At 43.9% G+C, this 16,940-nt stretch overlaps 1 protein-coding gene across 1 annotated transcript; it reads left to right on the top strand.

The window, feature by feature from the left end:
- Positions 1-835: 835 nt before the first annotated feature.
- Positions 836-15,496, top strand: wdr43 (WD repeat domain 43). The gene is made up of 18 exons (XM_076107891.1): positions 836-1,080; positions 1,905-2,039; positions 2,233-2,354; positions 5,935-6,055; positions 6,255-6,373; positions 6,473-6,575; positions 6,743-6,807; positions 7,156-7,315; positions 8,313-8,399; positions 8,501-8,626; positions 9,178-9,327; positions 9,443-9,529; positions 9,629-9,660; positions 9,788-9,851; positions 10,837-10,950; positions 12,720-12,789; positions 14,257-14,318; positions 14,433-15,496. The coding sequence occupies exons 1-18, from the start codon at positions 874-876 to the stop codon at positions 14,550-14,552; spliced, it is 1,944 nt and encodes a 647-aa protein (XP_075964006.1). The 5' UTR covers positions 836-873; the 3' UTR covers positions 14,553-15,496.
- The last annotated feature ends 1,444 nt before the right edge of the window (positions 15,497-16,940 follow it).

Raw genomic sequence — 16,940 nt, 5'->3', positions numbered from 1 at the left:
TACAATATATGCAATTATTATTGAAGCTACAACATATTTCCACTTTTTTGAATGTGAGAGTTTAAGTACTATTGTTAACGTTGTATATCTTATTATGGAAATCACCTATTCTTAAAGCTTGATTTATTAATTCAACCCCATCTTTTTTAGTTGTTTTTATAGAAATGTATTGATATTTTGAGTCTGTTAAATTTGTAAAGAAATAAAAATAAGAAATGCATCTCAGTATTCAAGTCAAGAATCAGCATTCGTGGGTTGATCATTGTTATTCTTAAGGGAATTGTGGGAACCCTGATTGTGATTGGACAAGATGCCATATAGGCCTACAGGTGTGGAGTGCGATTAAAAAGAGACAGGAGGGAATGGAGGTACCTTGAGTGATGGAAACACCAACCCAAAGGCAACAACAATATAATAATGTAAAAGAAAAAAGGATCCTAACTCTGTTTTTTCATTCATTTTTTAGTACTCAAAAAACGTAACAGTTTTAGTACACAGGGAGAGTATACAAATTAAACAATAACAAAAGAGCCAGGGGTATATCACACTAAAAACATGCAGGTATTAAGTGTCTTGATAGCATTTTTGTTCGTCAAAGAAAAGTAGCTAGAAAGTAGTTTCACATTTTGCTCAACATCCTTCAGGAAAACAGCAATATTTATTTATTTATTAATGTTAAATTAACTTTTTTTTAAATAAAAAATGAATAAATCCATTTGTGAGGAGCAGACTTGAATGCAGCATGAGTCAACCAGCTTGTTTGCCTGGCAGGGGCGGGGCTCCATCTCACGCGCTAGTGCGCATGTCCGCAGAAGTCCACACGTGGTTGGTCTGGTATACACCACGCACGCAGACGCAAGCAGCGGCTCAGAAATGGCGGCCGATACTGTCAGCTCTTCGCTGCAGCTACCCTGCGTTTTTTCACCAAAATCACGACAGTACTTGGCATTATGTGCCCAGGACGGCAGACTTCGCATTTGGAACACAGATAGTAAAACACTTCACCAAGAATACGTGCCATCAGCCCATTTGAGTGCCACTTGTATCTGCATAACCTGGGGACCATGCCGGACAGTCAAGGTACGTGAGGCTGCGTTACGAGGCCCGAGCGAAGCTGCCCGTGAGAGTTTTCCTCCAGAAGTGCGCACAATAAAACCAGTAAAGTGTCACTCTTCTCAAAGGAAATTCCACGGGAAGCTTGAAACCTTCGGCCGCGCGCTACTGTGGACGATTTCATGTGTCCGACACAGACCTGGCTAGAAGGGTAGCCACGTTAGCAGTTAGCTAACGTTAGCTTTCAACAGCTGCGCAGGACGCACATGGTAGTCCCGCATGGTAGTCAAGAAAGCATGGACAATGTCTTAATTCAGTGTTTCAGAGTGAACTAACTCTAAAGAATACGTCTGGCGGCTACGTTAATCCGCCCAATGACCTCTGACTTTATTTAGCCCGCTAGCACTGTAAATAAAGTCGTTATTTAAGTTAGCATTAGCCGAGTAGAGCTTCAGGAGCGCGTGCCACCATGACACTTCTCAGTGGTGAGGCTGAAAAAGTTTTACCATCTATTGTCGATGTGCAACCCGTTTCGCACCAGTCGATGGTGTTTGGTTTACGACAGAAATTGAAACATTGAATCGTACTAATTAATGCTTTTTTAGATGCCGTATGGAATGTGTTCTTGTCCACAGCTTATCAGAAGGTTGTTGAGCAAGCTAATTTATTAAATGCCAATCATTAGCAGTGATTCACAGACTTTTTTTTTTTTTTTTGAGCAGTCAATGGTGTAATGAACTGAGATTTGAATACGAGCAAAGATGAAAGCCTTCAAGTGAACCAAGCATGCGTCCTACTTGTATCGTTATTGGTGATCTTAAGAGTTTTACATCTCCAATGTGTGTTTCCAGGAGGGGCCCCAGAGGAAGAAGAGGAAATCGGAGCCCGGGCAGATGGAGGAGAAGGCAGACCTGTTGGCGATGGGCACTGCAGCGGGCAGTGTCCTCATTTACAGTACAGCGAAGGGAGCCCTGCACTGCACCCTGGTGAGGCCCACACTCAACGCACTCGCATCCTCACTTGTATCCTACCTTTTTTTAAATTTGACTGGAAAAGTTTATTTCACTAACTTGTATATAGAAGGAACTAGCTTCTGTCAAGGTACTGGATTAGTGTTCCATTTTGAATGATAGGATAAATAGTTCACCACTGCTAACGATCATGTCCTGTCTCTGCCAGGATGGAGGCCATAGCGGAGGGGTGAATTGTGTCCAGTGGCACCCTGAAGACAGTCTATTATACAGCGCCTCAGATGATACAAACATCGTAGAGTGGGACCTGCAGACGGGCAAGGCGAGAAGGTCAGTATCTAGTTCATTACACTGCACACTTCAGTCCAAAGTGACCCAAATCTACATTTTTGGTTTTCTTGCTCTGTTCTGTTAACAGTGTGAACAGCACAAATCACATGGAATCTGATCTTTTTCAATTCAGATCCGAGCCCCTCTTATATATGATCCTAAATCAGATAACGGTCTGGTTTTTATTTTGCAATGCAACCCCAGTCTGAAAAGTCCTATCAGGATTCATGCAACTTTTACGTCGTTCTAGATAGACATTCATCTCAAACCTGCACTGGTGGAAGTCGATCCATTGGCGCCACAATCCTGTGGGCCCAGCTCTGCGCACCTCCTTACAGACGTAGCAGCCATTTCTTCACCCTTGTCATTGTATTTTTTTTATAGTATATTTTTCCCTTTTTTCCTATTCTATATTTATGTTCATGACTTTGTAGTACTTTGCTCTATTGAATCACATTGTGATATTTAAAATCTGAATGGGATGCTGTTAGATTTATATGTATGTATGTATGTATGCATGTATGTATGCATGCACACACACACACTATAGTACAGTGCCAGGTGAAATGGGTGAAGAAAAATAATTGTGTTTTCAGTTCATCACACTTCAAACTGCTGAGTGTAAAGAATCGTGTCCTCTGTTTTTGAGAACATTGAACGCCTCTTTTACATTCTTATTGTACTTTTCTGGTTAAACTCCAGTCTGTTGCGTAGCGTGTGTTTTCAATCTCAAATGATCTTCACCAAGTACAGACTTTTGGAGAACACAAGTTGTCCTTTTGGCTGTTTCTAGAATTAACATCAATTAGCGTTGACATGACCTGCTGCCGGTCACATTTGTCACTGTAATCCTTGGATGGTTAAACTACAGCACACTGCTTTTTACATGGCCAGCTGGGATTTTTTAATTGAGATAATGACATGAGCATATTTGTTAACTATACTGTATGTACAATGCACATTCTAGTTAAAGCTCTAAATGTCGACTAAATTTAGTGAAATTCTTGGCACAAACAAATATTTTACCATTTCTGCCTGTTCTGTTTGTTACATCTCAGCAATAGGCTTAAAGATTTACATCGTACGCTTACTTTATTTACATATTCACACATGATCGTTATAATGTTTTTAGTGGGCACTTAAGCCATGCGATGTATTGCAAAATTTTGGCCAACGTGAATCCGGTGAAAGAATAAGTCAGAGCCGGTTACTCCGTTACTTTTTGTTAACATGAAACCATTTCTTCTCCTTTTTTCCAATTGTGACTGACAGACGGGTGCCTGAGCGTTTCTCACATTCAGAACAAACTTACCTGACGTTGCGACATGCTGCTCTAACTCAGGAACATACGATGTGTCCGACCCATCCAATGCTGCTGGTCTGCGCACTCCTGAATGTGTTGCCCTTTTCTCTCTACTGGTTTTCCTCAAAACTAATACATTTAATAATCTTTTGACAACATTAAAGTGGCACTCCTAATATTCAACAGTGCACTAATATTCAACAGGGCGGGCTCCCCCCAATATAATGGTGGAGAAACCCTGAACTTCTCAACCAATGAGCTATGAGCACTGTATGCTATCTGGAGAGAGAGATGTTGGTCTGGAGCTGCTTTTGGATGAAGTTTAACAAAACACTGAGGTCGACCTCTGTTCATCCCAAACACGGACCAACAACAAAAGTTTCATTTTCCAATCAATAGCAGGACTTCTGAGGTGAACAGAAACATAACAGACGTTTCTTTTTTAAATCAAGGCATCTCTGCTGACTTCACTTCCTGTCAGTGTGAACATTTGAAACTACCGGCTGAGTTTCATTCATTCCGTTGGTAACGTTTAGGTTCCAGTGTTTTTATGTGATACCAGTTGTTTTTTAAAGTCGTATACTGAAACAAAGTATCTCTCAGCACTCTATTTATCCCGAGGGAAATTAAGTTTATACTACGAAAACAAAAACACTGATACACACAGGAACAATCAATAAAAACCTAATGAAATGAAAGCAACAAAAAACAAACACGACGTGCAATGAAGGTCTAGCCCACAGAAGTACTACAGACTCTGATGCCATCATTAATGTGTCAAATAGAAATGGCATTTTTTTCAGACACAGCCAGCTAAAAACCTTAAGACCAACCTGAAACTGTATCAAGTGAATTTCATTCATAAAGTCTAATTTTACAAATTTGTTTCCAGAGGCTTTACAAGCTGTACAGTATACAACACCTTGTGTCCTTTGAGCCTCGTTTCAGATGAGTTAAGTTAAGATGAAATAAAACCCTTTTAGAACACGTGCACGGTCAGTTGTTTTAACCTATTCATCAATATATGGAAAAAAATCGTTCTTTCTATTTTTGTATCAAAATCGTATCATATTTTCTTCCCATGAAACATAATATGAAGTGTGCTTACGTAAGCTACCAGCCAATTTCAACCGCTCAAATGTTTCCTTTCACTGGGGATCCTCACAGTACAGAAGCTATTTTTTTTTACTGAACATTGACACACAACGTTCGTCAGTAAAACTTTATTTCGCACTGATGGTTAACGTTAAACTATGTAATTAATCCGACGTTCACATGGGGGCCGAACCGTGGGAGGGGGACCCGGACGGATCGACAGTGGTCCGTTACACCACTAGTGGCAACGTCTGCGAAGGGACAGTAAATTCAAATCGATTATCAAAATAGTTGTCAGTTGCAGCCCGACATTCAAGCAAATCCGCCCACGTCTGCTCGAGTAGAGGTTGGGTGTGCGGGGAAAAATACATCTCAGGATTTTAGTTCTGTAAGGGACAAAGGGGGAATAACAGTCAGTTCTGAAGAACAGAGTGCCATACGTTATTCAGTGAGTGAACTTCATCTTTCTCACAGGGACATCTGTAAAAACAAAATGTCTTTTATGGCTCTGAATAACTACCAACTTTTATTGCTCTTACTCGATCTGTTTTCATCGTCAGCTCTGTAAAAGCTCAACTTTCATTCGGTCAATCCACCACCTGTGCTCGCAGAACGCTCAAAGTGGCGTGTGTCTAAAGAGCGCCTCTCTCAACAATGTAATTGTTTTAAATGGCAGATTATTTCCTTATTGTCTCAGCCTCTCCTCGCGTAGAGACGTCACTATTAGTTTGACAGACGTCAGAACCCGACACTTCACTCCCAACCACTGAAATGCACCAACGAGTGCTCCTCCATCATGCGTTCATCATCAGCGTAAACATCGTGTACTCCGGTGATTTAGCAGCGGCACTGTCTGCGGGTACAATCATGAGCCGTAATGTCGCCATGAATCCTCTCTGAAGCCCGTTTTGTGGTCCACACAAATGGTTTTGCCGAGTGGCGAGTGTTTTGCACATCTCTTACTGCTATCAACTGGAGTGCAGTAGTTACACGGCGTGCTGTTGAATGTAGCTGCTCGGGCTCGTCGCTTGAATCTAAAAGAGATGGAAAACTCCAATAGACTGAAGGGCTACTTGGATCCGTCACTGACTCGTGATCCTGTTGAACGATGTTGACAAAACAAGGAACGAAATCCCATAAAAATGCAGTTAGAAAATCCACTGTCTTTACTTGTCTCCTCAGTAAGTGGAAGGCGGACCGTGCAGCGGTGACCAGTTTGTGTGTGAGCCCTGACGGCAAACTGCTGCTCTCAGCCGGTCAGGTTATCAAGATGTGGGACTTGGACACCAAGGAGGTTTACAGGGTGAGTGTCTGCTCATTTCTATTCATGTTTGTGGATTTATTAGACCGGGGGGTCAACTATTCTGGGGCTCAAGTAAGTACGCTAGTAGCCACGATCAGTGCGAGTGAAAAGCTCCGGTTCCGGTTTTGTTGAAGAGCAACAATGATTATAAGGTGTTTTCAGCTGAACTGAGCTGTTTTGTCCTCTTCCCCTCCCGCAGAAGTTCACAGGCCACTCCACGGCCGTGACGACCCTGCGCTTTGCCACCACACGACCCCCCGAGAGCAACGGCCTTTACTTCCTGTCCGGCGCCGCACACGATCGGCTGCTCAGTGTCTGGTGAGTGCACGCTTAATACCCGCAGCCCATCTCCTGTTCCTTTGAGACGTACCACTGCTTATTTGTCACGGAACTGACACCAAGTTGTCTCCCCCGCAGGCAAGTACGAGAAGACGGAAAGGACAAGAATTCAGTGGTGTCCTTCACGCTGACGGACGAGCCACAGCACATCGACCTCATCGCGTCCAACAGCAAGGAAGAGGTCAGAGCGGACAAAATGTCCAAACATTACACTAATCTGACTGACATCTTCATGTGTATACGGGGAGCGTAACGATGAGGATTTAAGCTCCCGCTCCTGCTGAAGTGTTCCTCCCTGTGATGTTTTATGAAACCTATTTACCTCATGCTAATATTTGTTTCACACAGGCGGTGAGGCTGGCGGTGGTGTGTAAGGACGGGCAGCTGCATCTCTTTGAGCACTTTTTAAATGGGTAAGCCCTTAAAGCACCACACACTGTACGAGGCAGTGTAAGGTAACTTTATGAAACATTTGGAAAAGGCAATTACTTTCTCTCAATTATGGGATGTTTTGTATTCCAGTCATAAGGTAATAAAGGTGATAAAACCAAAGATTTGATTCAAACAGAGCTGCTCTTCTGGCCCAGCAGCTGTATTTTGAGAGGCTGAACTCCTCCACGGAGGCTGAAAGTCATTTTGCATATTTGTTCACTGTGTTTGCCCCCTAATGGCTGTTAGGGGACCTTGCACAGCCAGCAGATGCCACTAATCACGTCTTTCTCAGCAGTGATTCTTAACTTTGATCCCATCTGTCCCCACAGGCCCTGTAAGAAGCCGTTGTCCCCTTCGTGTACTGTGCAGATGTCGGACACCAAGGACTCCCCGGTGCCGATCCCGCTGCTGGCTGCTGCCCTCAGAGTCGGTACGCGGACTGTGCTGCTGGGCTACGGCAACCACCTGCAGCCTGTGATGGAGAAAGTGGTGAGTACACAGGAGGCTGCGGAGATGCATGCGTGTTTACTAGTAAGGTTAGAACACTGTGAAGATTTGCATGGACAGCCATGTCAGGGTTCACCAAATATTCCCTCTAGGTGGCCTCCAAGTTTAATCAGGGCTCTCTCGAGGGCGTGGAACGGCTGATTTGTGAAGTCAAAATGAGGAGCTATCTTTAGGGAGGCGTTGGTGCTTTCTAGTCGTGCTTTGTTAGCAGCCGGTGGGGCAGCACAGTCCTGCTGTTAATGGAGGCAGCGTTGAGTTACATTATGGGTTCGAAGTTCTATTCAGAAGAAATGAGTCTAAATTATAATCTGTTTTCAAATGTAATTTTGTAAAATGTAGTTTTTGCATCTCAGTTAATCAGTCTGAACCCAGCTGGAGGGCACATTATGACCTTTGCATCATGAAGCTCTAGGCAGCTTTATAATACATCAGTAAAACTACTGATGCCAAGATTTATTTAATCAAAGCAAATATTTGAATTAAGATATTGTTTATTTCCTAATCACTTGATCAATCACGCAGTTGAGGAAGGCGGAGTTTCCTTTCGCTTTCTGTATTGTTTTTATATTTACATTGAAACTATTGGTGTCCCTCCTTGCATGTTTACAGCTTCTACCGTAGTGCTTCTCCTCCATGTCTCCGTTATACCAGAGCTGATTATCCTGGTGTGTGTTCTTGTACTGTAACCGGACAAAAATAATATCATCCTACATTTTCCAGGAAGTCAGAGATATACGGTTGTGACTTGTTGGATAATAATACAGTAATACTAAATGCTTGACGGCATACGTTATGGTAAGTCTCAGCTATCGGCTGATGTTTTGTTTGGACTGCTTTCAGCTTTTAGCCTAAATACAGTCCACTCGTGGTTCTTGCTCAGTGAACTATGAAGATGTTCGGTAGCTTCACAGTAATGATATTATCAGCCTTGTTCACTGAACTCTTGGTTTACCCACAATGCTCCCTCTTATCTGTGCAGGAGATCAACACAGCAGAGAGACACGTGTGTTTGACCCGGGATGTTCACACCAGCTTGTCCCTTTCCATGGAAACCGCCGTCTCCAAGGTAACAATCTCATCTTGCTCTCTGGGTCAACAGAACCACTGTAGCGCGGGCATGTTGGAAATGATGAAAACCTGAGTTTTTTTTTTTTTTTTGCGTTCCAGGTGAAAACCCCTGTTGTGAACGCCAAGAGCAGAGTGTTGGTCCCAGGGCTCCCTGGTCACCAAGCCCCCATCAAGGGAACCCCGCAGGGATCGGACAAGAGGAAAAAAGACACCGACACCAAAGAGGTGTGTTCAGTGTCTGACGACGCACCGAGCAGCAGCTCACCTAATGAAGACCAGAGTCGCACACTAGATGTTCATTTTTATTTCATTTTTTGTGATCACATGTTTACATAGATTCAGGATGTGCATTGAAAATCCTAACCAAGAACATAAATAACAGAACATGAGGGTCAACTGGCCAGCCAGCGTTTCTCAGATTAGAGTGAGACGAGGAGAAAAGGTGATGTCGTGATCTTCGCAATAAAACATCTTTGATGTGTCGAGTCTCGGCCAATCAGCGATAAGACGTCTACAGCGTCTTCATTTCCCTCCATTCAAGTTTAAGTTCCTTTACAGTTCAGACTTGCTGGGTTGAGGCTAACGTCCAGAACTATGTCGACTGTTAACGTTGGCGATTTAGGAGGAAAAAACGTAACGTGATGAAACATTGCTTGTTGTCGTATTCGTTCTCTGTGATGCGGTATTGGTGTTAAACCTGAGTGAGACGGATACATTTAGTGTGAACACATCTCAGCCAATCCCTGTTGACTTGATATATCTGTGCTCTCCTGTAGATGTCCATAGCGGAGCGGCTAAGGGAAATCGATCTGTCTACAGTCTCCGTCGACAAGGGGGCCCCTAAAGGGACGGCCTCTCTACAGACGGACAACTTTGCGGTGCTGCTGCTGCAGGGCCTGGAGAGCAAAGACGCCAGCATCCTCAATGTGAGTCTGAGCTCTGGAATAGAAGAGTTCACGTTTGTTTTTGCCTAAAGGTTCTGCTCACTTGCCATTCAGATTTCACAGCTAAAGTTAAATAACTTTGTCTTCTCTCCCACAGAAAGTTTTCCAGACTCGTAAAGAGATGGTGATAAAGAAAACGGTTGCCCGGTTACCCCTCTCTGCTGTTTTGCCTTTGGTGGAAGAGGTGAGTCGATGTGCAATGTACAAACTGCTGCACATCCCTCTGTGTGTTCCTCAGTGAAGTTGTGTTAACTCTAATCTACCCTCTCATCTCCTCCCGTAGCTCACAAAGAGGCTCCAAGGGCATCCTTTTACGTAAGTCTGAGTTTGACGGATCAAATGCAAGCATTCCACTGGCTTCATTTTTCATGTTAAACTTTCCATTCTAAAAGCATCACGTGGATGCACACAGTCAGTCATGTGTATTTGTTCCTTCCTACAGGGCCGTTTTAATGGTGCGGTGGCTCAAGGCCGTGCTCATGCACCACACATCATACCTGGCATCGGTGAGTCGGCATCACCGACACCACATTCTGCACCGCTGATAATGAAGCCTCGGGTTTGCATCGCCTTCTGTTCGGATGCTCTCCACGAGCACAGCACACGGCTGTTTTAAATATCACACAAACAAACGCACGCCATCCTTCTGTGCACATCTCCTCTCTTTTTGCTGACGTTCTCGTTTAGATCTCCGCCGCACAGCAGAGATTACACGATTTCCTCTCACCGTCTACCGTTTGCTGGATTGTCCATCGAAATATCTCCATAACCAGCAGCTGGATATCCATTTAATGTGCACGTTGATGCTGGAAAGACTTCTCATATCACATATGCCCTGATCCGTAATGTCACACAGAAGGAACACTTCCCAGGTTGATCTTACAAAGAGAATAACTTACCTGTTAGCTTTGCCGTTAACATTCTAAGAACAGGGATACTCAATTCATACTCAACGAGGTCCATTTAGAGAGACGCGAAGGTCTGGAACATCACGAGGTCTAACTTCTGCTGTGATTCACTTCCATATATATATTGAAGTAGCCTAACAGCTGTATTAACGTCTGTACATAGTCAACAACTGTCCTTTCAAATAAAGTATAATCAATAATATTTTAAATTGAACTGGATGAATTATAAAGATTATTATTATACACCAATAAATAAATGTTGGGCTGGTTTTAAAAAACGTGACTCTTAAAATAACATTTAATGTAATAAATTATTATTAATAATTTAGAATTGTCCTGCAGCTTTAAATTCATTCGAATGCCATGAAGGCTGGAGAAGCTGTTGTGGTTAAAGTAGAAGCGCACCGTAGAAAAGGATTCAGTGTCTGGGTCCACCTATTAGTGACCCTCCATCACAGGAAAGCATTAGTTAGTGGGGAGGGGACCTCTGCTCATCATCGACTGCTTCCTCCTTTGTTTTTTTTCCTGCTGCTGAAATGTTTTTTTATTTACCTCCAACCGATCCATCTGTGTCTCCCAACAGCTGCCAGACCTGGTTACCCAGCTGGGAGTGCTTTATCACATGATTGAGAGCAGAGTGAAGATGTTCCACAAGCTAACAAAGCTGCATGGGAAACTTTATCTGCTAACGACACAGGTAGGTGTCACCATGTACAGAAATAAGTGTTTTTAAAGGTGTGAATTGGGTGATGGGGATGGCTCAGGAACCCAGCTTGATGACGTACCCTATAGCACCCTCAAAAGTGTAGAAAGGTTCCAAAATGTCACATGTTTGCTGAGAGGACACGGCCCAGAAATGACCACGATGGACGAAAACCACAAACATGGCCGTTAGTGCTCACAGCTGTCATTTAGGCAGAATGTTAGGATTGGACAAGCTCTTCAGTCCTGCGACGGCCACAGATGCTGTATTTGTTACTTCTCTTTGTTAGAGCATTTGATTCATTGATGGCTGTCCGACTGTAATGAGGAAATATATAAAATACTTTAGAAAAAGATCGGCAACCCTGTCGTAAAGATGCTCCAATCTGGTGCAAAAATGAAAGGGCTAGATCTTGAAGAACTTTTTGTAAACAAGTAAAGTCTTTAACAAGTTGGTTGGGTAGATATGATGACACGGCAAAAAAGTCGCACCCACAAAGCGTGGTAAATGACTCACTGGTCCGTCTGTACCAGGAACACAACCGGGAACGCAGCACAATCACCGTTTGATCTCATTATCTGTGTTTTTATCTGGAAGCCACAATCGCAATTGAAAATTAAATTTGATTAATTGTCCCAGTTTTACTTTGAGTGCAACGAGCAGTTCGGTGCAATTCCGCTGCTACGTGAGAGTTCAGTCTTTATAATGCTGACAAATGTGAGTTCAAAGATTGAGCCGTTAGCTATAGATCCATTAAACAAAGTACTATAATTATTCTCGCTGGCCCTGACGGGAAAACCCGTCGAGGACGTCTCCACGAGCTGCACAGGGTGCATTTTATTCCCTCTGGTTATTCGGCTCTTATTTATCTTGGTTAGACTTTCCAGCCCAGTCCCGACGCACATCTGTCACACACAGTTTCAAAAAAAAGCAACTTCTTGTTAGCTCGTGTAGAAAGTTATTTCCCCCGTCGCCTCGGATGGAACGATCCGTTCATGTAAGCGGACGGAGATTCTACCAAACGGGTTGTAGCTCCGTCCCTGACATGGACGTCACAATAACTTCAGACACAGATGTGTCGACAGATTACACGAGGACAAGGACCCACGGAGGCCATTATCACTTCTCCAAATGCAAAGTCGACAGCTCCCGACCTTGTAGAGGAGGTAGTCAGCGGGCGCTCTGCTGGTGAACAGATGTGCTTCCTTGTAGACTCGGACCGACTGTGTGCTCCACATCCTCCACACAATAATATCAGGCACAGATGAATATTGTCCAAAAGCGTTATCAGACTCCCCCTCCCCCCCAACCGGCTGCATAAAACTACAGCGCAAATCATAGAAATGACCATTTGCGCCACTGAAGTCACCGTTGCAGGCCTCTAGCTGCGGTGTGCCCTTAAAGGATCTGTGTTCATCCTTTTGTTCACAAGGAATGCGCAGCGGCGCTCCGACACGCCTCATCCAGTGAAGGCGTGGCGGAGACGTACAGCGCCTGATTGGATGTGCAGCAGCAGGACAGAAGAGAACAAACACGCAGACGAGGTTTTATCTCGCCGGCAAGCATTTAAATAGCACAGGTGCAACATTCGACCGTTTGAGAACATGGTAAAACTTTGCATCGAATCACATGGCCTTTAATGTGAGGAGGCCTTTATTTACCAAGTTGATTTATGAATAAAAAAACAATGAAAAGAAACCAAAAATAGACTGGTGGTCTGTGCACATTGCATCTCTAAGACCATTCTCCCTTTTCACCACTAGGTGGCGACAAGTGACAGCAGCAAGAGCGTTACGGACGTTGACCACTCAGCAAAGCTGGTGTATGAAGAAGGTGAGTGTTTGTGTCCTGAGGCCTTTTCTCTATAACACCACACCCATCAGTCCCAGAGACGGTTCAGTTTGAGTGAGCGCCAGCCGACTCAAATGAAATGATTTATTTCGGCTCCCAACTCATCAGTTGCACATTTCAGCATGCAGCAGGTCACCGAGGCGCTCTCACCGACGGTTTCACATTTCTGTTTGAATGGTGATTGTGATCCGGTCCGGTTCATCAGGAGTGAATCAGCCCACGTTTATGAAGCCAGCGGTGCTCGTCGTGGAGCCACTCTTGGCGATGCGCCACACGCAAACATGACTCCTGTTGCCTGGCAACCTGACCGGCAGCGTTCAGACCCCCCCCCCCCCCCCTCCCTCTCTCTCTCTTTTTTTTTTTTTTTTTTTTTTTGGGGGAGCGGAACAACAATGCCCGGCTCTGTTCGCTCTCGTTTCTCATTACCCATACTGTATAAGGCGCTTTATTGAACCACGTAGAAAATTTGCTTTCATGAAATAATTAAGCAGCTCTTTGGAGTTCCAATTGCCCCCCCCCCCCCCTCTTTAGAAAATGTCCCTCCGCGTGATGAAGATAAAGAGCTGCTTTTTCACAGCACACAGCAACACTTTCCTTTACATAAATATACGTATGGGATCGGCAGGAAAAACAGGAGCAAATATAACTTTTGATGGAAAGAAATTGTTTGTTTTTTTTGTTTTTTTGTTTTACCGCCGATCCCTATCGTCTGAGTCATATCAGCTGATGCAGCTCGTTTTAGTTTTTCAAAAGCAGTTGCTACACAAGGCTCCTGAATCCATCAGTTGCTCTGAAGTCAGTGGAAACATCCAAAAATTAACTGTCATCCTTTTATGTTTTTCTCATCCATTGTAGTTATTTGGATCAAAAAATTCAAATTATTAGGAGATAAAGATATTTTGAGTGGTTTAAAGTCAAGTTAAAGCATTGCTGGCATTGGTAGTATTAATGCTGTATGCTGAGAGGGTTCAACAGGTCATAATCTCCCTGTGAAGCATGTACCGTACAGATCAGCTACGTCACCACACAGCCTCTCTTCATGATTGCCTCGTTTTCCTCGTCTACAGCTTCGCCCCAAAGGCATATTTGCATTTATGCCATGTGGTTTAATACGTAGCAATATCTGTATCAAAGTTGGCCGGTTGCCGCAGACGCCCGGCGGACCTAACGGGGCTTCAACAGCCTCAGCCGACCACGTTGACGCTCTGCACAGTGGGTATTGTTGTCATAACCAACTGGCCCCGCTACGCTATTGAAATGCAAATATCCGCCGTCTCTCCCGCGATGTTTACCCACCAGTGAAAGCATGAAAGGCTTTTCTCTTCTTTTCTCTTCCCCCTCACTGTTTTCTCCTCATGTTAGAAAGGTCCTACCAGCACTGATGGGAGTGGAAAGAGTTTGCAGTATGCACGCTGATGGATTTGTTTTCCCCTCGTGTGCCCTTTACAGAATCATCTGATGAAGACGAGGCCTCCGGTGACGAAGGTCTCCCCGACGACGGTGACGACTCTGTAAGTCCCGAGACACTGGCCAGTCGGACAGATCTCAAGAAGTGTCTGCTCAAACTTAACCGTTAGATGAAGTGGGCAACCAGTAACAGTTTATTTTGTTGTGGTCCTTCTCAGAACTGGGAGGAGGACGAGGCGATGGAGGAAGACAAGGAGGACGATCCGGACAGCAGAACAGATTCCAAAGCGAACGGAGAGGAAGACATGGAGCGTGGGAACGAGAGCGAAGAGGAGTGAGGACGAGGGGGGAGGAATGCCCATCGCACGTAAAATGGACCTGAAAGAGTTATATATATACTTTCATTTTATTTTCATGCTTTTGATTTTAATATCGGAACAAAGTATGGTTTTACAAAAAAAGAAATCAAGGGACTCATTGGTGATGAAATCTGGGCAGCTGCCAAGCCACAACACCGTTCAACCACAAGGGAGATGATGTCATCTCCCCCCCCCCCCCCCTTCTGAGGAGTCGCGTAAAACATTCTGCTGTCAGTTCAGTCTGCATCCCAGCTCTACCTACCTGACCAGTTTGCATTGAAGAATGACTTAATCATTTAATGGTGTTCCAGTTTGCCTACACTGCGGTGTGCATTCCAAATTTTTTCATGTCATTATGTAATAATAAATAGTATTAGAGTATATTGTTTAAGCTTAACCGCAGGTGAGACGGTACTCTTGTCTGCGATCTCTTTATTCTGAGAGAACTCCGTAGGCCATCTGGAGCCGCTCCACAAACGCAGTGCACGTGTGGAGTTGTGATGCAGCCCCCCCCCCCACCCGCCCCCCAGGTGACCATACATCATGTGCCCAAACAATGTAAACCTGTATGTACAGTGAAGTGTTTGTATGAGCTCTTCCTCTACAGCTATCCCCTCACATGCTTGGGATTAAATGATCTCCTGTAAAGTCTCTTGAATGCTGTTTTTTTTTTTGTTGTTTTTTTAATAGTTTCCAGGTTTGTTGCAGCCCTTCTTTTTAACCTACTTCCTTTTTGTGCGTTTAATTTCCGGGCATGCCCCGATGTCCACTGCCTTGAACCCGTTGTTCGGGGTCGACTGAGAAAAAAGAAAATGTGAACTTTGCTCGAATAGGGGAATAAATTGGTTTTCAAAATGGCTTGGCGTGTCTGATGGGGTGAGAACTAACTCCTCGCTGAATAAATAAAACTATCTTAAACCAAGGCCATGCACGATGATGCTCTTTTGTTATCTGCTCACCTGTAGGCATGGCAATAGCCAAAGGGAAATTAAGGTCATAAATATTTCAAGCGGTCACATGCAGCAGTTTATATCATTGTGATCTAGATGTGGGATGAGCAACTACCGGAAGTGTTGTGCTAATTCAGTCATTTAAATACTGATAATGGTACTCCATCCAATATTGCCATAAAAGTAGTTCTGCTCGTTGATGTGCTGCACTACGCCCAAAGGCCTAATGTAACCAGGTCTATTACACCATAAATGGTGTGATACTCGTATATTGTTTCAGTGTATATAATATATAAACCAGCTTAGACACCCAGGAGATTTAAAGCTTTGGTACCAGTATCTATTGAGCTGTACTTCTGGGCTGATTGGTCTGACTAAAAGCCAAAACCCGCCCCCTTTCAGTAGAGTCTCTGATTGGCTGTGTGGTTTACTTCTCTACCAGCAGCTGGACCTTATTGTCTTTTTGACCATCTAGTGGCCATCTCTTTTACTGAAACAACTTTTCTACAAATGTATGTCTAGGCAAAAGAAAAACGAAATAAATATTTTTTGGGGTGGATTTTCTGATCTTGACAATTATTGCAATCTTAAATGATTATTTTCATACCCATTTGGGTCACATGAAAATGGCAGATGCTCTGTACTGCGTTATCACAAATCCCACTGCTGTTCTCAGCAAGACCCGCCCTGTGCGGCATTCAAGCGCTAGGATTGGCCAGGCGTCCACGATCGCCAAGGTACCCGTAACCTGATTTGTTGTCCCGACCAATGTGCTAACCTGAACCAAAAACCCTGACTACTTCAGGCCAATGTGCTAACCTGAACTAATATCCTCCGCCTACATCAGCTACCCAGGCTTTGTGTCTGTACTGCATGCACTCAGACGGCGGCTACAGCTGAGAACACCTATTTTTAACTTCTCAAATCTTGTACCCCCCCCCCCCCCCCCCCCCCCCCCCCCCCCATAGTATTGTTTAAAAAAAATTGAAACTAATGAAAAATAAAAAATTTACATTTTTAAACAATTAAAACGATTGCATAAACTGGAACGAGCAGCAAACCAATTATGGGAACTAAATGGAATTGCAAACAAAAATTAAAAAGGAAATGAAAATAAAAACTGATTGAAAAAATACAGAACTATTATATATCTGGTGCGGGGCCAATAATGAGTCAGTCAATTGATGACGTTTTGAGTCTCCAGTGCAGACTTCATGTCGTTGGCTCTGTCTCGCAGCTCTTGCTTGGTTTCCCTCTTCCATCAAGTCGCAGCCAAGTCTGACTATTCGATCAGGACGCAATAAGAATGGAAATGATGAACCACAATTGCCACCGAGATCATCATTGATTGAAACAGATCTATACCGTTGAGTACATCGTACATGAGACACTTTGATCTCAACTCTTGTCAGCTGCC

Source organism: Anarhichas minor, unplaced genomic scaffold, assembly GCF_050575085.1.
Source record: "Anarhichas minor isolate MPS153535 unplaced genomic scaffold, ASM5057508v1 ptg000040l, whole genome shotgun sequence".
In the NCBI taxonomy this organism is placed as follows: Eukaryota; Metazoa; Chordata; class Actinopteri; order Perciformes; family Anarhichadidae; genus Anarhichas; species Anarhichas minor.
The sequence above is the reverse complement of the archived record's forward strand: the minus strand, read 5'-3'. Positions and strand labels throughout refer to the sequence as shown.